This window comes from Pelophylax lessonae (genome assembly GCF_965119305.1).
Source record: "Pelophylax lessonae genome assembly, chromosome: 2".
In the NCBI taxonomy this organism is placed as follows: Eukaryota; Metazoa; Chordata; class Amphibia; order Anura; family Ranidae; genus Pelophylax; species Pelophylax lessonae.
In genome coordinates, this window is record NC_138769.1 from 708,334,582 (window position 1) to 708,355,106 (window position 20,525).

The 20,525-nt window shown below is 40.8% G+C and overlaps 1 protein-coding gene across 10 annotated transcripts in view; it reads left to right on the forward strand.

Moving 5' to 3' along the window:
- Positions 1 to 20,525, forward strand: part of DLG2 (discs large MAGUK scaffold protein 2) — a 2,359,657-nt gene that overhangs the window by 1,414,417 nt on the left and 924,715 nt on the right. For all 10 annotated transcript variants that reach the window (XM_082244450.1, XM_082244453.1, XM_082244456.1 and 7 more), the window contains one exon: positions 11,717 to 11,800. In XM_082244450.1, coding sequence (XP_082100576.1) covers positions 11,717 to 11,800 — 84 coding nt within the window. The remainder of the gene's footprint in view (positions 1 to 11,716; positions 11,801 to 20,525) is intronic.

The window sequence follows — 20,525 nt, forward strand, 5'->3', positions numbered from 1 at the left end:
TCCATTTTTTGAACGGAGGAAAAATAGGGTTCTGTTCCGTTCCAAAAAACGGAACAGAACTGAAAGTAAGAAAATCGGATGTCAGCGGATGGTATTCCGCTGACATCCACAATGCCATAGACTTACATTATGTCCGCAAATCATCCGCAAAAAAATAGGATGATTTGCGGACATACGGAGCGCCCGTGTGAAAGAGCCCTAACAGAATTAGATGAGTATATGGCATATATGATAATCTCCACCATGTATGTTGAACCTTCAAAGAGTCCAGATGTCGGAGAGAAATCCCATATATATTGTGATGATGGCGTCAGAATCACTCAAATGGAGTTGTTTCAATCATATTAAATGATAAACATGGAATGATAAAAAACGCCATAGCATAAAACCCCAAAAAATTGTATCAAAAGAGGCTAGTACCCTCTAAAATGATATGGAAAGAGAGAATGGTGAGACCTTCACACCAGGTATATAAGAAACAAGAAAAATAGTGGATATGTTGAAAAAATTATAAACACCACAGTGTATAGTGTAGATCTGTCTATATACTCCTTACCAAATATAGATAGAAGTGTGCATTGAAGAACCTTCAACAATTAAAGAAGGTGAAAAAAGATTAAAATCTTCATGCGGTGAGGAAAGAAATAAGGGGACACTCTCCCCCAAATTAAACCACACCCAATAGATTAACTCCTTACCAGATACCAGTAAGGAATCCGCTTGAACACAGGACACTAGCCTGTTGATAGGTGAATCAAAAGGAACCCAGCAGTCACAAGGAGTCCCACTTCACAGATATGGCACGTGTGGACCAAAAAACTTTGCAGTCATAAATGAAAAGAGGGGGCGCCATAGCATAAAACCAGACAGACTTTATTATAAAAACCAAAAAATAGTATACTCACATGTAAGAAGAATAATAAAAGCCTTGAATGAATAAGGAGCTGGAGCCGCTGGCCAGACGGCTTAGCGCCCTCACTTCCTGGTCGCAGGGGGTGACGTCAGCACGCTGTGAACTGACGCATTTCGTCAGAGCTGACATTATCAAGGGGCGTATGAAAAGCCTTTGTCGTTTGTGAATTTTCTTACAAATTTTCTTTCATTAGTTCCAATTTGCTGTTAAACAACGAGGAAAATCGGACGATCGCTTACCTGATTTTCCTATACTTTAGATTGCCTTTTCTAATGTATTGGGTTCAGTATCTATAGCTGTATGTCTGTTTTAAAGTGGAGCTTTACCGAAAATGCTTTATTTTCTTGTATACAGAAGGGAACAGCCAGGCCCTCTATAGGTTTTATATTGTTGTATCTTGTCCCCAAAAGCTTAATTTCTTTTTCTCTGCACTTCCTTTTAAATTTACAGAAACACTCTTAACCACTTCTGGACCAGAATATTTTCTTTACCCCTTAGTGACCAGGTCATATTTTGCAATTCGGCACTGCCTTACTTAAACGGACAATTGCGCGGTCATGCGACGCTGTACCCAAATAAAATTGTTGTCCTTTTTTTCAAACAAACAGGGCTTTCTTTTGGTGATATTTGATGCGATTTTTATTTTTTGTGCTATAAACAAAAAAAGAGCGACAATTCTTTCTGCTAAATAACATTCTCAAAAAAAAATGTAAAAATTAAATTTTTTTAACATTTTAGGCAACAATATTTACATATTTTTGGTAAAAAAAAAAACACAATAAGGGTATTCTGATTGGTTTGTGCAAAAGTTATCACGTCTACAAACTACGGGAAAGATTTGTGTCATTTTTTTTTAACTAGTAATGGCGGCGATCTGCGATTTTTTAGTGGGACTGCGACATTGCGGCAGACAGATCGGACCACTAACTGACATTTTTTACACTTTTGGGGGGACCAGTGACATTACTACAGTAATCATTGCTAAAAATATGCATTGTTACTGTAATAATGACACTGGCAGGGAAGGGGTTAACATTGTGGGTGATCAAGGGGTTAAATGTGAGCCTAGGGGAGTGATTCTAACTGTGGGGGGCGTGGCTTGTGAAATTATCATAGAGACCTGTGTTCCTATATAGAAGGATCACAGGCACTCTGTGATCATTCCAGAGAGAACAGTCAGCTGTTGTAAACTCAGAGGGGAACGATCGTGGATGTCAAAAGGCAATCAGAGCCACCTGACCCATGCATCAGAGTCCCCGCTGCCGAGTGGGGGCGGGGGCGCTCGCCCCCTAGCTGCAGGCGCGCGACCGACATAGGTCTATGTTGGTTTGCGCAGGAGAGCCACCCTGCCGCAGTAAATAGGCGGCAGGTGGTCGGCAACAGGTTAAAGCGGTAGTAAACTGACAAAAAAATGTCCCCTGCAAAATAATAGCATAATGTGCTAGTATCCATCACATATACGAAAAGACTTATCTTAGAATGAAGCCCTCCAGCGGTGCTCTGCCACTGCTGACAGGGCTTCCATCTTCACCTGGTCTTCCTTCTGGGTTCATTCATGGGCTTTGGCTATTTGACTGGCAAACCGTGATGACGTCACGCTTACGCATGCGGCACGCCATCCATTGAGAGTGACGTCACCGACTGCTACTATAGTAAACACCTCCTAAACGGTGCATGTTTAGGAGATATTTACTGTACCTACAGGTAAGCCCTTATTTTAGTTGCAAGTAAACAAGGTACTAACACTTTAAAGCATATCCAAGGTCAAAACGTAAAATTATATCCACATTGTATTTCAATTTCTAGCCTACTCCTTATTTCTTAATTATTTCTGAACCTACTCCTACTACTTTGAATGATCCTAAAGTTTGTAAACTTACTCCATGAAGATCCACATACAATTACTTCCTTGAATTCTGTCACACATATTCCCTATGTCCCTTGAGTAGGCACTGCTGTGTTGCACATTTCGCAGAGCCTGCTTTCGAAACGGCAGAGCTTCTGAGAGAAGGGGGAGGAGTCAGTACAGGAATCAATGTTTGCAAGCAGCAAGGTACCGTGGGACATATAGTCCTTAGAATTTGAAAGTAAGCAAAGAAGCTGCAAAACATGCAAGAAATCGAGGAAGTTGTGGGAAGAGATGGCCTACAGACAGGCAGAAATCACAACATGAAAAAAGTTTTTTTTTTTTTTTAAAGTAAGCTTATATTGGATTGTCAAAAACAACTATTGTTTGTATTGCTATTACAATGCTGATACTACAAAATAAAAGTGTATGCTGTGACAATAGATCTCCTTAATCACTTCTGGACCGGAAGGATTTGCCCCCTTAATGACCAGGCCATTTTTTGTGATTCGGCACTGTGTTAATTTAACGAACAATTGAGCAGTTGTGCGACGCTGTACCCAAATAAAATTATAAAATTGATGTCCTTTTTTTCCCACAAATGGAGCTTTTTTTTGGTATTTGATCACTTCTGCGGTTTTTCGTTTTTGCGCTGTAAACAAAAAAAAGTGACAATTTTGATAAAACACCAATATTTTCTACTTTCTGCTATAAAGCATTCCCCCCCAAAAATTTAAAATTTAATTTTTTTTTCAGTTTAGGCCAATATGTATTCTGCTACATATTTGTGGTAAAAAAAAAAAAAAATCCCAAAAAGCGTATAATAATTGGTTTGCGCAAAAGTTATAGTGTTTACAAACTACGGGATAGATCTATGGACTTTTTAATTTTTTAAATTTTTTTTTATTAGTAATGGCAGCAATTTTTATTTGGACTGCAACATTGCGGCGGACAAATCTGACACCAAGTGACACTTTTTGGGAATCAGTGTCATTAATACAGTGATCAGTGCTAAATATTATGCACTGTTACTGTGTAAATGACACTGGCAGGGAAGGGGTTAACACTGGGGGTGATCAAGGGGTTCAATGTGTTCCACAGATGTGCTTTCTAACTGTGGGGGGGAGGGTGGATTGAACAGAGGCAGAGAGAGATCGGTGATTCAGCTTGGCTGAATCACACGATCTTTCCCTGCCTCTCTGACAGGAGAGCCGTCTTAGATTGTTTACATACCAGACGGCTTTCCTGTCAGTTTTGCCGAAGAATGCGAGAGGCCGGCGGCGATCAAGCCTGCTACTCCCGCGGTCTGCCTCCCGCTGTGTCTAATCACAGTGGGAGAGCGACTCCGGCTGCGCACGCGCTCCCTGCAAAAACCGTGTGCACATAATCACGTAGATCTACATAGATTGCGCAGCCGAGCAGTAAATCTGCGTGGGGCGGTCAGCAAGTGGTTAAAATGTAAGGGTCCCAACACTTAACCTTGGGGTACACCACTGATAAACTTAGACCAGTGATGGTGAACCTTGGCACCCCAGATGTTTTGGAACTACATTTACTATGATGCTCAACTACACTGCAGAGTGCATGAGCATCATGGGAAATATAGTTCTAAAACCTCTGGGGTGCCAAGGTTCCAGTGCATGAGCATCATGGGAAATGTAGTTCTAAAACCTCTGGGGTGCCAAGGTTCCAGTGCATGAGCATCATGGGAAATGTAGTTCTAAAACCTCTGGGGTGCCAAGGTTCCAGTGCATGAGCATCATGGGAAATGTAGTTCTAAAACCTCTGGGGTGCCAAGGTTGCAGTGCATGAGCATCATGGGAAATGTAGTTCTAAAACCTCTGGGGTCCAAGGTTCCAGTGCATGAGCATCATGGGAAATGTAGTTCTAAAACCTCTGGGGTGCCAAGGTTCCAGTGCATGAGCATCATGGGAAATGTAGTTCTAAAACCGCTGGGGTGCCAAGGTTGCAGTGCATGAGCATCATGGGAAATGTAGTTCTAAAACCTCTGGGGTGCCAAAGTTCCAGTGCATGAGTATCATGGGAAATGTAGTTCTAAAACCTCTGGGGTGTCAAGGTTCCAGTGCATGAGCATCATGGGAAATGTAGTTCTAAAACCTCTGGGGTCCAAGGTTCCAGTGCATGAGCATCATGGGAAATGTAGTTCTAAAACCTCTGGGGTGCCAAGGTTCCAGTGCATGAGTATCATGGGAAATGTAGTTCTAAAACCTCTGGGGTGCCAAGGTTCGCCATCACTGCCTTAGACCATTCAAAGGGAGAATCATTAACCACTACTCTCTGAATTCTATCTTTTACCCAGTTTTCTATCCATTTACAAACTGATCTTTCCAAGCTTGTAGACTTTACCTTACACATTAGCCGTGTGAGGGGAACTTTATTGTATTTGCTGTAATTGCTTAGGTCTCAAATTTTTTTTTTTTTTTTTTTTTTTACTATTTTGTTCCCATAAGAACAGAAACTTTTATAAACTGCTGTCAAATAATAAAAATACGGCTGCCAAGCCGTTTACTTTCCCCCTCTTCTTTAGAGATTAGTCAATGACTCTGCCATGAGCCCATGGCAAATATTCCCACTGAGATATAGTATGCCTTTATCAAAAGATGTATCGTATTGCTGCTTTTGTTTTATAACTGGCTATAATTGATTACATTTTTGCTATTGTGTTCCTGAAGGAACTGTGCCCCTCATGACTCACTCTAAAATAAACACCAAAACAGAAAAGGCTTTACCTCCAACACTTTAACCACTTGCCGACCGCTCACATGGAGCATACTGCGGCAAAGTGGTTCTTTATCGTCCCGCGACGTAGACCTATGTCGCTGGACTCCTCCCCTTGTGGGCGGCGCGCGCGCGCCGCCAGAGGCTTGCTCCCGCTGTATTCACACACAGCGGGAGTCGGGCCAGGGGAGGAGAGGCGGTGATCACCACCGCTCTTCCCCGATCGTCGGGGATCGAGTGAGGAAATCCGCCCGCTTGTGTAAACAAAGCGGGCGGATCTCCTATGTGACAGACAGTCACAAATTACAGGATTCAGCATAGCTGAACCTGCGATCTGTGCCTATGTCACTCAGTCCCTTCCCCCCACACACGTCAGTAAGCACCAGGCATACATTAACCCCTTGATCACCAATAAAGTTAACCCCCTCCCTACCAGTGTCATTATTACAGTAACAGTGCATATTTATAGCACTGATTACTGTAGTAATGTCACTGGTACCCCCAAAAGTGTCAAAAATGTCAGTTAGGGGTCCGATCTGTCCGCCGCAATGTCGCAGTCCTGCAAAACAAATCGCAGAACGCCGCCAGATCGCCGCCATTACTAGTTAAAAAAAAAAACAATAAAAATGACATAAATTTACCGTAGTTAGTAGCTGCAATAACTTTTGCGCAAACCAATCAAAATACGCTTATTGCGATTTTTTTTACCAAACATATGTAGCAGAAAACAAATTGGCCTAAAATGTTAAAAAAATTAGATTTTTACATTTTTTGGGGGGGGGGGGGATTTCATATAAAAAAAATTTGAAAAATATTGTTATTTTTTCAAAATTGTCGCTTTTTTTTTGTTTATAGCGCAAAAAGTAAATATTGCACAGGTGATCAAATACCACCAAAAGAAAGCTCTATTTGTGGGGAAAAAATGACATAAATTTAATTTGAGTACAGTGTCGCACGACCGCGCAATTGTCCGTTAAAATAACGCAGTGCCGAATCACAAAATATGGCCTGGTCAGGAATGGGGTAAAATCTTCAGGTCTTAAAGCGGTTAAAAATACGTTCATTGAGAATTTGTTTGTCAAAGACATGTAGCTAAATACATTTTGGCCTAAATATATGACAAAAATTGAATATATTGGATATTTTTTAACTGTCAAATTAGAAAAATATTGTTATTTTTTCGAAATTGTCACTATTTTTTTATTAATATTATATTAATATCGCAAAAAATGAAAAGCGCAGAGGTGATCAAATACCACCAAAAGAAAGCTTTGTTTGTGGGGAAAAAAGGACGTAAATTTCATTTGGGTATGGCGTTGCATGACCGCGCAATTGTCAGTTAAAGTCACACAGTGCCAGGTTGCAAAAAGTGGCCTGGATGTAAAGCAGGAAAATCCTCCGGTCCTAAAGTGGTTAAAAAAGTTGAAGTTATACTCACACACCAAAATGTCAAAATAACAGAGTCCAGAAGTCCGCTTTCCATCTGCATGGAATGGTGCAGATGATGACAGCTGATGTGTTTTGGAGGTCTGTAGTCCTTGCTCTAAAGAAGGGGGCCAGTTCCCCGACACATCATCTCTCGTCATCCGCACCATGCAATGCAGTTGGAGAGCGGACTTCTGGACTCAATTTGGGTTAGTAGTATTTTTGGATCACAACAGACAGGGCAAGATAGGAGGCATAGTCAGGAATCCTAGCTAAGGTCAGAGAGCCGGTGGTCACCAGACAGAAGATCAGAAACGAGGTTAGGCAAGCCAAGGTCACCACACGGGACAGGAGACAAGAGCAGATCTGTGGACAAGCCGAGGTCAGAGCCAGGAGATAGACAAGAAGTATCCAAGAGCAAGCCAGGTCGGTAACGAGTAGTTCAGAGGCACAAGCACACAGGAATCTGGAAGCTGAAGACCAGTCAGCAGCGTCCATGGGCATCAATTATCCTTTGCAAGACCAGGGGATGCCAGAATCTACTACAGGTGGTGTGCGCCCGTTTACTTGCATTGCGTGTGTGCTCATTTTCCTGCAAATGGGCGCAATGATGTTGGATATTGGCCATTATGCCAGGTCCCTGGCCAGGTCTCCTTTGGGACTTGTTCCATGACAGATATCTTTCAGTGTTCATTATTTATTTCAAAAGAACTTGTGTCCAAACTTCTAGGCTAGACTTCTCCTGATGGATGGTGACCTTTGTAGATGAAGATTATTCTTTAAAAAAAAATTCTAAATATTGACTGAAATGCCAGGGTCTATGTTGAATAAAATCCCTGTTGCTAGCTGCAGCTTCAATTGATTGAATTTTTAGATCTATATTTAAAGCAGGGAAAGCCCCAGTACTGTGTAATAGTTGTCTTTATTACAAATATGAACCAAAGGCTTAATATCTAATACAGGGCAGAAAATAAAGTGGTGTTGTATACAGCAGCCAATAGGGAGCTTTCTTTTAGGCATTTAGTAAAAAAGGTTGCTGCTCATTGGTTACTGTGGGCAGAACCGTATAATTCTGTAATGCACTAGGCCTTAACCACTTCTGGACCAGGTATCCCCCCTTAATGACCAGGCCATTTTTTTGCGATACAGCACTGCATTACTATAACTGGCAATTACGCGGTCATGCAACGCTGTACCCAAATAAAATTTATGTCCTTTTTTTCCAAAAATAAAGCTTCCTTTTGGTGGTATTGGATCACCTCTGCGGTTTTTATTTTTTTTGCTCTATAAACAAAAGAAGAGCAACAATTTTGAAAAAAAAAAAAAAAAACTATATTTTTTACTTTCTGCTATAAAACACATCCAATAACAAAAAAGGAAAAAAAATCAAATTTTTTCATCAATTTAGGCCAATATGTATTCTATTATATATTTCCCAATCCCCAATAAGCGTATATTGATTGGTTTACGCAAAAGTTATAGCGTCTACAAACGATGCAATATTTTTATGGAATTTTTATTTATTCATTTTATTTTATTTATTTATTTATTTTACTAGTAATGGCGGCGATCAGTGATTTTTAGAGGGACTTCCACATTGCGGCGGACAAATCAGACATCTAACTGACACCCATACAGTGATCAGTGCTTAAAAAAATGCACTAATGACACTGGCAGGGAAAGGGTTAACACCAGGGGTGATCAAAGGTTTAAATGTGTCCCTAGGGGTGCTTACAAGCTGTGGGGGGTTGCACTGTTTGGGGGAAGACATAGATCAGTGTTCCTGCTCAGCAGAAACACAAGATCTCCATCTTGTCCCCCTTGCAAAACGGCGATCTGCCTTGTTTACATAGGAAGACCGCTGTCCGTCTCTCCTGGGAATGATCGCAGATGGCCGGCAGACTCCACTGGACCCACTGATTGACATCCCCTCTAGCCAATAACGGTGCGATTGTGCCTCTGGCTGCGCAATTGCGCCATCTAGTGGCTATTGAACGAAACAACATATAGGTACTTTGTTTCGCACAATAGAGCCACACTGCCGCAGTAAATACACGGCAGGCTGTCGGCAAGTGGGTAATAGACTAAAGTACAAATAAAGATGCCTTTATGACAGTCTAAACAAGTACTAATCCAGTTGTTAGTGCAGTTAGTCCAGAAAACAGTTGGGGGGGGGGGGATTAAGTGTGGCCTAATCAAAAAGCTTAAGGATTTTGTCTCATTAGTGGCAATGCTGATAGCCACGCTCCCTGCAACATCTTCTTCTCCCACTTTAGTACAAGCAGGCACAACCTACATGAGAGTGATGACTCTGCTCTGAATTCAGGAGCAGTGCAGCATTGTTGCCACCCTATCATAAGAAGCTGCAATAGTTAGACTTCACTAACAAGATCAACAAATATTTGGGGGGACTAAGAAAAAAACTGTAAGTGCTTCAACCACGTGAACTCCGTAAAATGTTATCCTCTTCATGACCAGGCCATTTTTTAGCTATTCTGCACTGCACTACTTTAACTGACAATTGCGCGGTCATACAACACTGTACCCAACCAAAATGTATATAATTGTTTCACACAAATAGAGCTTTCTTTGCTATTTAATTACCACTTGGTTTTTTTGTTTGTTACATAAATAAAAAAAATAAAAATTTGAAAAAAAATTAAATATTTTTTTTATTTTCTGCTATAAAAGATATCCAATAAAAAAAAAAATGAATATCCTCATGAATTTTGGCCAAAATGTATTCGGCTGCATGTCTTTGGTAAAAATCCAAATAAGTGCATATTGATTGTTTTGCGTGAAAGTTATAGCATCTACAAGGTTAAGGAATTAAGGGAGTTTAGTTCCGCTTTAAGTACATGTAGACAGGAAGTGACTTAAAGCAGTGGTCCCAAATTGGCGGCCCTCAAGGTGTTGCGGAACTACAAGTCCCATCATGCCTCTGCCTATGGGAGTCATGCTTGTAATTGTCAGCCTTGCAATGCCTCATGGGAATAGAAGTTCTGCAACAGCTTATATATTATCCAAATAAAATAGTCAGTATCACCATGTTGTAGCTCTAAAATTCTTCTACTGCTGGTCAGAGGAAGTAAATACCACCATCACAACCGACATATGGCACCGAACGTTTAGAGAAACATACCTAGCCTCTCACTACACTAACTGTTGGGAATCTTATCAAAAAACCCGTCCAGAGGTGGTATCTCTCACCCTCTAAACTCCTTAAAATGTACCCTGTTTCACCCAGCTGTTGGAGAAACTGTGGCAGTGTAGGCTCCCTTGCTCACATCCTGCGGTTTTGCAAGACCTTAAGCTCCTTTTGGAAACACGTTTTTATATCGATCTCCTCTCTTTCTGGAGTAAATTCCACCCCATGCCCCAAACTAGACATTATACCCAGGCGTAGACAAATTCCCTCCTGAATCCAGATGTATTATTATCCACTTGCTATTTGCAGCCAAATTAAATGTAACCAGACTATGGAAAACCTCCAACCCTCCCTCCATCTCAACCACAATCTTTGACTTAAACTACCAGTGCGACATGGAAAAAATGGTTGCTAGGAAAACCCTACAGATGAAACGATTTTTAACCAAGTGGTCACTATGGCTATCACACCCAAATAGTTCTGGGAAAGCTTGGCTATAACTTCTATACCTACCCATACCAGGAATGTTGAATTGTTGCTGTTCAATACTCTGTTTTACCGTTTGATCCCTCTCCTTCCAACTCCCCCCCCCCCCCCATTACCTTATCCATAACAATCCTTGGTAAGATAATATCATGGAGGGTTTGTTAATCTCTGTTGTTTTGGAACACGTTATCATCTTAACTGTGCCACGGACCCTTGCTGCTCAAGGTGGAGACCAACTATCTCGGCAAATTGCACAACAAGACATTCTAAGGAGACAACAGTGTGTTCTAATATTTCTGTAATTTTTTTTTTAACAAGCAAATCATTATATAGAACCTAACATTAACATATAAGCCCTAAATATTATCACTTAAAGCGGAGTTCCGGCCTCTGAAAGTATTTTTCAATAAAAATACCCTCGGGACAGTCAGGGCTAGTACATTTCACAATGGATAGTCTCTAAACTGTCCCAGGTCGCACTTACCTTTTAGAAGAAATACTTACCTTGAAAATGTCTTGTCCAGTGCTGCCATCTCAGGTGTGGGCAGCTGAAGCCAGCGCAGCCTCTTCTGCGTTCTTTTCCGAGTCCTCTTCTCCCAGAATGCCCTGCACCGGCCCCGCTGTCACAGAAGCGTCATCCCATGCCCAGAAGCTGTTTAGCAGGGAATGACGTGCCTGCACTGGAACAGAAGAGGGGGGCCGGTGCAGGCGCATTGATTCCTGGGAGCGATGACGTTCAGCTCCCAGGAATCAATCCAAGGAGGAAGTAACGGCGCGGGCCGCGGCCGCAGAGGGAGGAAGAGGAAGAAAGGTAAGTATATTTTCTTCAATAACAAGGTAAGTAAACAAAAAAAATAAATCGTGACTATCCATTTCTTTTACAGGTGACACTGAGCAAGCGGATGGCCCAAAGTGCATTTTGAGGCCGGAACTCTGCTTTAATCAAAATATACTGCAATTATATATTTTGTTTTATCACTGAACTGAATTATTATATACTTGGTATTACCATTTTCTTCTTTTTTGTTTTTCCTTATCCTACAAAAAAATAATACACTTTACATGTTATTGGCTTTAAGTGCTGTAAAAGTGTTATTAATTATTCAAAGGCATTGTTTTTGAATATTTCATTAATACTGTATTTTATCTTTACTTTCAGGCCAGCCCCGCTCCGATTATTGTGAACACAGACACCTTGGACACCATCCCCTATGTTAGCTATACTCCATTCCATGAAAACACGGTAAGGCAAAATATATTGTATACTGCACATTGATCCATCTTTCTGTAGTGGATAAAGCTGAACTGCAGGCAAACTAATAAATACACAAATAAATTAGTATAGGGTAGCAGTTTTATCTGCCAAAAGGATTCGTTTTTTGTCTGTTATTTACACAGCCCTGTCTGGCACACAGAAGACCCGTCATTTCTCTGCTGCAGTTAAAGTGTCCACCCAAAAGGGGCAGTTCCACTTGTTTGAACTCTCTTCCCCTCTACTACCACATTTGGCACTTTTTTTTTGGGGTGGGGAGCGGGTACCTGGGTTTGACAGGTACCCACTCGCACTTCTGTCTCAGATCGCCCATAACATATTTTTTTTTGTGCCAACATGGAGGAAAATGTACCTTGCTTCCTGTTCATGTGACACCAGTACGTAAAATGTAAAGACAGGAGGGAAGGATCAGCAAGTTCTAACTCAACAATGTTTGTGTCTCTATTGAGGAGATTTATCATCACTTCCTGTCCTAAGAGGAAATGAGGGGAAATCTCTTCAATAAGACACAGATGGAAATAAAAGACTGACAGGGGGGTCTTTAAAGGAAAACATAATTTTTTTATGAACAAAAACACTTACTTGGCATTAGTACTGTTTCACTTGTTAGGGCTCCTTAGTGAAAGCAGTCTATTAAATACACTGAAAGTGACCTTTCTGGAGTACAAAGTACAGTAGGATACCATAATACATTGCTCCCCTTAATAGACCTTTTTCAATTAAGAAAGGGCATTTGGGTAAACGCATGGAAGCCTCAAAAGGAATGCTCAACCTGTTGGACTTTTTAGGAGATTACAAGGTTTTTGCCGAACTAAAACACTTACCTGTATTAGATTGTAAGTTCTTATGAGCAGGGTCCTCTTAACCCTCTTGTATTTTATTATATTGTAACTGTACTGTCTCCCTATATATTGTAAAGCGCTGCGCAAACTTTTGGCGGTATATCAATCCTTTATAATAATAATAATAGACAGTACACAATCAGTCTACAGGGTTGGTGTTTCTGGAAGTTTTCACATCACAGGCAGACTTTGGGCAATGCTCCCTGGGAAATAATGTATGCTATTGGCTTTAAAAGGAGATAGGACTACACTTTCTGTGCAAAAATTGTGAATTTAACCAGAATTATATTCTCATTTTCAAAAGGTCAGTTTGTTTTCTGGAACCTAAATTGTCAGCTCTCCATTGATTAAAATTCCAGAAATGTTGTAAATAGTCCCCTACCAAATTAATAAATTTTTTTAGAAAGGCTACCTAACATATTATGCAGCTTGTTTGGGCTCCCCTAATACAGTATTTTTCCCTGCAGCAGGCTAGAGGAAGCAGGCCGTGTCATGTCAAACACCTTATTGTCTGTAGGGATGACCATAAGTAGATGTCTCCAAAGAACTAGGATAGATAAGCTCTGCCTCTCCTTTAACTTTCATGGGTATCAAAAATCCAACATAATCATCCCTGAGTGGTAAAAAGGGCAGGTTCATGATTTGGCACTTTCTATTGCGCCATAGCATTGGCAACCCACCTGCCTACTGTAAATCTCTCCCAACAAACTGCAAACCTCTCAACTAGGGATGATCGAATGGTTCGGGTTGACCATCGGTTCGACCCGAACATTGACTGTTCGTGGTTCGGCCGAATTCCGAACTTTTTGCTGAAAAAGTTCGGAATTCGGCAACCAGAACCGACCAAAATGCAATGGGACAGGAACTGGGCTTTAAAAGCCCGTGATTGGACCAGAACCATCAGTAAAAGCCAATTGAGGGGGCAGGAGAATGCTAGGAATGTGATTGGAGTGACTAGGGGGTCCAGAGGCCAATCATTAGTGAATACGCCCCCCAGTATATAAGATAGCCCTGCCAAATCTCTACCATTTTAATACAGGGCTGTGGAAGAGAGTGGAAGCAGTTCTGTTACTTCTGCTCTCAAAGTGTCATTTAGCAATTATTAGTGTGAGGAAAGGGATATCAAGTGTAGTTAGGGCTTTTTTGAGGACATGTTTGGAGTCAGGCATGACATCTGAACTTCTGTGTAGGGGTATATATACACACACACATGTATGTATATATACACATACACATATATAAGTGTGAAAGTAGCAGAAACCTATGCTTGCTCTAATGAAATAATTAACACCCATATGGCTTCTCTGCTATAACACCTATATATGTGTATGTGTATAAATACATATAAGTGTGTGTGTGTGTATATACCCCTATACAGAATTTCAGATGTTATGCCTGCCTCCAAAGACCCCCAAAAAATGCCCAAAAAAAAAACGCCTGCAACAACACACCTGGGACGTTTTTTTGGCGCAGGCGTTTTTTTGGGCATTTTTTGGGGGACTTTGGAGGCAGGCATAACATCTGTACTTCTGTGAAGGGGTATATATACACACACACATGTATGTATATATGCACATATATAGGTGTGAAAGTAGCAGAAACCTATGCTTGCGCTAATGAAATAATTAACACCCATATGGCTTCTCTGCTATAACACCTATATATGTGTATGTGTATAAATACATATAAGTGTGTGTGTGTATATATATATACCCCTATACAGAAGTTCAGATGTTATGCATGCCTCCAAAGACCCCCCAAAAAATGCCCAAAAAAAAAACGCTTGCAACAACACACCTGGGCGTTTTTTTTGGCGCAGGTGTTTTTTTGGACATTTTTTGGGGGTCTTTGGAGGCAGGCAAAACATCTGAAATTCTGTATAAGGGTATATACACACACACTTATATGTATTTATACACATACACACATATAGGTGTTATAGGAGCGGAGACATATGCCTGTTAATTATTTCATTAGCGCAAGCATAGGTTTCTGCTACTTTCACACCTATATATGTGTATATATACATACATGTGTGTGTGTATATATACCCCTTCACAGAAGTACAGATGTTATGCCTGCCTCCAAAGATGCCCAAAAAATGCTCAAAAACACGCCAGCTACAAAAACGCCCAGGTGTGTTTTTGCAGCAGGTGTTTTTTTGGGCATTTTTTTGGGGGTCTTTGGAGGCAGGCAAAACATCTGAAATTCTGTATAGGGGTATATATACACACACACACTTATATGTATTTATACACATACACATATATAGGTGTTATAGCAGAGAAGCCATATGGGTGTTAATTATTTCATTAGCGCAAGCATAGGTTTCTGCTACATACATGTGTGTGTGTATATATATACCCCTACCCAAAAGTTCTGATGTTATGCCTGCCTTCAAAGAACCCCAAAAAATGCCCAAAAAAACGCCTGCTACTAAACCGGCAAGGTGTGAAAATAGCGGAGCCGCTATCCTGTTCTATTGCAATTCTAATACAAATAAACTTTTTTTTTCTGGTTCTGGACATGCTACAGAGCTGAAACTTCACAGGTACACGTTTTAGACCCCCCAGACTCTAAATCCAAATAAATCTCATTTTTTTTTTTTCAATAATTTTTTCAATAATTGGCTCTCTATCAAAAATGAAAAATTTTAAGAACTTTTTTTTGTGTGATTAATAGTCCCTGGGGCATGACCCAGAACCCTAGGCACTTTTTAGGGGCATTTATTGGGTTTTAGGGCTTCAAAATGGTGTTTTTTGATTACCGAAGTTCGGGTCCCATTGATTTCAATGGGGTTCTGAAATCCGGGCCGAACTTTCGGGAAGTTCAGGTGTTCTGGTCGAACCAACTTTTGAAAAGTTCGATCATCCCTACTCTCAACCTCTGTTCAATAAGAAGCCCACCTGCTTATGTTTTGCTTTGTCTTTGTAAGGTTACTTTGCAGTAAAGCAAGGAAGCATGAAAAAGCCTCTGTAGTGTATTAATGTGCTTTACCAAACAAAAATGCTGTGCAAACAAACTACTCAAAATTTTAGGAAAACAACAAGCTGTCTATCTTTCTTAGCAAATTAGCATGAACACTGTATGCAATAAATATATGGATACACTAAACAGCTACTTAACCTCCCTGGCGGACTGATTATGTCTGTATTTTTGAATGTCGGTACATTGTTTTGCATGGAAATCTGTTGTTTTATATTGCTGGCCTATAATTCTTAGGAATAACACTTAAATCTGTCCAAACAAGAGTCTAGTAGACATCCCGGGTATGATAAAGTTTGAAACATCATGAATTATAATATAATAATACATTTTAATTCAACAATGTATACAAACCAAAAAAAAAATGAAATGTGTCCAAACAAGGGTGCAATATTACTTATCACTGCAATACTAAACACTGCATATTGGTTTAGTAAACATCTCGGGTATGAAAAATTTTGAAACATGGGACTGCACAAAGTCTGACATCACAATCGGGACAATAGAACCTGGTTTCCTTTCTGATTTTCCTTCCATTGTGATCTCGCTTCCAGCAACAAACCATGCACATCCTTGTAGGGTTGACAACTCCAACAGCATGACATCCAGCTCTATTCACTGCCATTGATGGTGTTTGGTGGTTCACAAAGATACGTTCTGCAACTTTCCAAATGAATACAGAATGAATCACAGGCTTGTCACTTTTTTGTTTGAGCAGAATGTAGGCATTCCACAAGAATTGCTCAAGAAGATGTCTGAAGATCTTCTTGTAGTACTTATTTTACTGTTTCCTCATTTCTGGGTAGAATGAAATTGCTTGGTCGACTCTGTTGACACCTCCCATTGCGGTATTGTAGTCTATCACTACTTGTGGCTTCTCAATTTCTTTCCCACCTTTCGTGCATACCATAACAGTGGAGGTATTATGAACTGTACTCATTAGGCACACATCTTTCTTGTCACGCCATCGCAGTGCCATCATTTTGCCTTTCTGCCAGGCATCCATTTTTCCAGTCTTCAGCTTCTTATTGCCAGACGTTGGCAATGTCGCTCCGGTTAGCCCTAACAGTTCCATTGGCATCTGTTTTGTTTTGTAGTAGAAATTCATAAAGTTCAGGAGACGTATAGCAGTTGTCGGATGTTACACAATATCCCTAATTTAGCAATGGCTCAATGAGAGAAAGAACAGAAGATGTTGCCATTCCATAGTTGCTGTATTTTGGATTGAATTTTGTTCCTTTTCCAGTGTATATGACCAAATTCCAAATGTAGCCAGTTGGCGATTCACATAGCATGTAGGATTTTACACCAAATCATGCCCTCTTTGATGCAATGTATTGCACGCAGCTGAGCCTTCCCTTGTAGGCCATTAGACTTTCATCTATGCTGATATCTCTTTCTGGCACATAGCTCTGTTGGAAATTCTTTAGAATCATTTGAGATACTTCTCAAATTGTCTTTAGTTTTGGTGCAGGATGAGTAGTTTCATCAAATTCTTCGTTGTTTTCGAAGTGTAAATATTTCATGATCAGGGAAAATCTGTACTCTGACATGACCGTGTCAAAGAATGGAGTGGCAAGTAATGTATTAGTTGTCCAATGCCACTTCTGCAGGGGTTTCTCCACCACACAGTATTATTAGGCCCAGGAATTTCCAAATGTCCTCTTTGGTCACTGGTTCCCACTTTCTGCTTCTTGAAAACTTCCGATGCAGAATAGCTAATTGTTGCTCGTTGTACCGGTTTGTCTCAGTAACTATCTTTTCAATAACCTCATCGGTCAGAAATAGTTTTAGGTATGCCAAGGGGTTGTCGTGTTCAACGTCTTCTTTCATACCAGGTGCTTCAGTAAATGGGAATCTTGGGGGCACTGCCTGATTTGACCACAGTCAATAGAGCACCAAGTGCGCACATCACTGAGCTCATTAACAGAATCGTCGCTGTCGTCACTTTCAGTGTCTGATGACGAATTTCCCAATGAATCACTATCGCTCAATTCTTCAAGTAATTCCAATTCACTATAGCTGTTTTCTAGTTGGGCTAAAACCGCTTTTGATCTAAAGGAACGCTTTTTGGACGCCATGGACATTCTCATGTTTCCAGGCAGAAAGAACAGTAAAAGTGCAGGCAGGGCACTGGGTAAATCGCTAGGGACAAAACTGAGGTGAAATGGTTTCACACAATAATGTAACAGATTACAAAGTATTACAATGTGTATGTGTCATGTTTTGTTTATTTTTTGAAATTGCCGCCGGATTCCGCCCCACTGCGTCACAGCGCTCGCAGAGAAGGGAGGCGGGAAGATGGATGCCGAAATCGGCTGGAGGACACAGCGGGAGGACATCAGGGGATCGCAGGGACAAGGAAAGTATCACTACAGGGTAAACCTGTGGCTTGGGGTTACTGCTTTGGTACTGAAAATTAACCCCCGAGCCACACTTGGGATTACCGCCAGGGAGGTTAACTTGTTTTTTTCCTGGTGCTATGGAGTCCTCTTCATTCTTTACAAGATCCCTTCCAAACAGCTCCTTACTTCTTTGAGTCCTCTAAAATACATATATTTGTCTTCATCACATAGCTGAGTTCAAGTCCTTTGTTGCCTACCCCTACTTCCTGCCAACATCACTTCCTGTTGCATGAGCTCCACAAACCAGTCAAACAGGTTAATTAGCTTATGAATAGTGGCTATTCACAGGCTATCTAAAGCGTTAAATTTGAAATAAAAAATGTCCTGATAGTTACAAGCGAGTCTCAAAATCCGGTAAACCTAAGACAGGTACTACATCCAGTCTACCCTTTCATACAGGTCTCCAGTGGAGGACTGGGGTTCAGGAGGGTATTTGCTACCCAGGGCTAATATTTGGAAGATATGTTGAATTTCTGGCCATGAGCAGAGATACATCACCATTCAAAAATTCCTTAGAGTGGGACTTGCAGTCAGTAACATGTACTGGGCATTATGTATTTATTTGTTCCCTGTTCAGATTTGCAATTGCAGTTCCGGCAGTGAGAAATCTTCTTACAGCTTTCCTTTTAGCTTAGAGATGTTATGTGACCAAATGCCAAGAGCCTTAAAGAAAGCTGATCTACGAAGATGAGGCACAATAAACCATGGAAAAACCCACCTTTCACTTTACCTAGCAATCAGTGAGGCACCATGTCAGACTCAACTCATAAAGTTTTGCACAAGGATGGGGATCGTTATTTTGAGCCAGGTGCCTCTTAGGTTTTTAATTCTCATTGGACTCAGCAGATAATAACTCACTTTTTCAAACATTTCAGATCCTAATTCTGGTGTTTGATATTTTTGTATTGAGCCTTTTTCACAGTACACATTCTTTGACTCACAGAAAACTGTCTCTACCAGGAAATGGCTAGTTGAGTGAGTTGCCCCCAAGCCCTCCAAGGTCAAAGTTTCCTAAAAGACAAAGGATCTGCTTAGAAACATAATTATATATTAATCAATATAGCGTACACTGAAGGCACTTGTGTGACGCCACACTTTCAATGCTGCTGGATAATAAATAATACTATAACTCCACTGTTTGGGAAAACTTCTGCCAAGAATCTTGCAGCGCTATCAGTTATTCAATAATGACATGGCATCATTGTCACAGGGTTGCGAGTTTGCAGATTAGATTAAAATCTTGATTAATCTGCAGTAATCATCTGAAGAGATGCATATAAAATTTACAATTACATCACTCTGAGGAACAGTAAAGCTTTCAGAATTAGAGCTCTTTTGTTTTTGCTGCCAAATCCTTTATCTTTCATTTCTAATGCCAAACATTTTATGTAAAATTGAATGATGGTTTTGAGACTCTATTAGGTAGCAGTTATCGTAAATTAAAGTAAAGAGTCGTTATCAGTTATTATTGTGACAATGAAAGTCATTTTTGATGTTTCACTTTTTTTTTTCTCTAGCTTTGACATTGATGAGAACATGTAGGTGTGCCCTCAAGTGGTTTCCTGTGGGGTAGACAGTGACTAGAGCATCCTGGCTAGAAATGAGAGGAAAGTTTTACCAACATTCATTTGCAGCAAAGTTACCTATTTTGTTTGTAGCAGTATTTCCAGCATCAGTGCTGGATATCAGTCTGTCATGGTTACCGTTAACACCAACAGCACATTTAAGCTTGTTGCCCAAGTGTGAATACTGAGACAATGACCAGTCCAGCATCTTTGGTTTTTAGTTTTATTTTAGGAACTTGGATGGGAGAAGGGAATGAGTGGGATACTCCTCAGGCTCAACTAGATACAAGAATGGGACACTCTTCTAGCTCTGACTTGACGCCGGCTGAATGCCGACCAATGCTTACTGGTGCTTGTGAACACTGACTTGCTGTCACTGAACTGAAACTGACTTCTGACACTCCTGTTAGCTCAAAAGTCCTTTTTCACTGCTTCCTCCAGTCCTCCCTGACTGAGGTAGCCACTTGCAATTACTGCTGCAACACTTAACACTTTACACTTCAGGACCCAACCGCTAGCACTAGCAGTGGAGGAAACCTGGTCAACCGCTGGGCATGCCCAGAAGCTGTTTAGCAGGGGAATGCGGCGTCGCCCGGAAATTACGAGCGGGGCCGGTACCGTCGCATTGATTCCTGGGAGCGATGACGTTCAGCTCCCAGGAATCATAGCGAGACAGGAAGTGACGGGGTGAGCCGCGGCTCCGAGGGAGGAAGTACTCTGAGGTGAGTATCTTCGATCTTCAATTACAAGGTAAGTAAACAAAAAAAAAAAATAACTATCCAATTCCTTTTCAGGTGAGGTCTACCTAGCGGAGGGGCACAAAAAAAAAAAATATAGTTTTTGTGCCCGGAACTCCGCTTTAAAGCCTAGCGCTGGGTTTACCTAGAGTCCCCTTGCC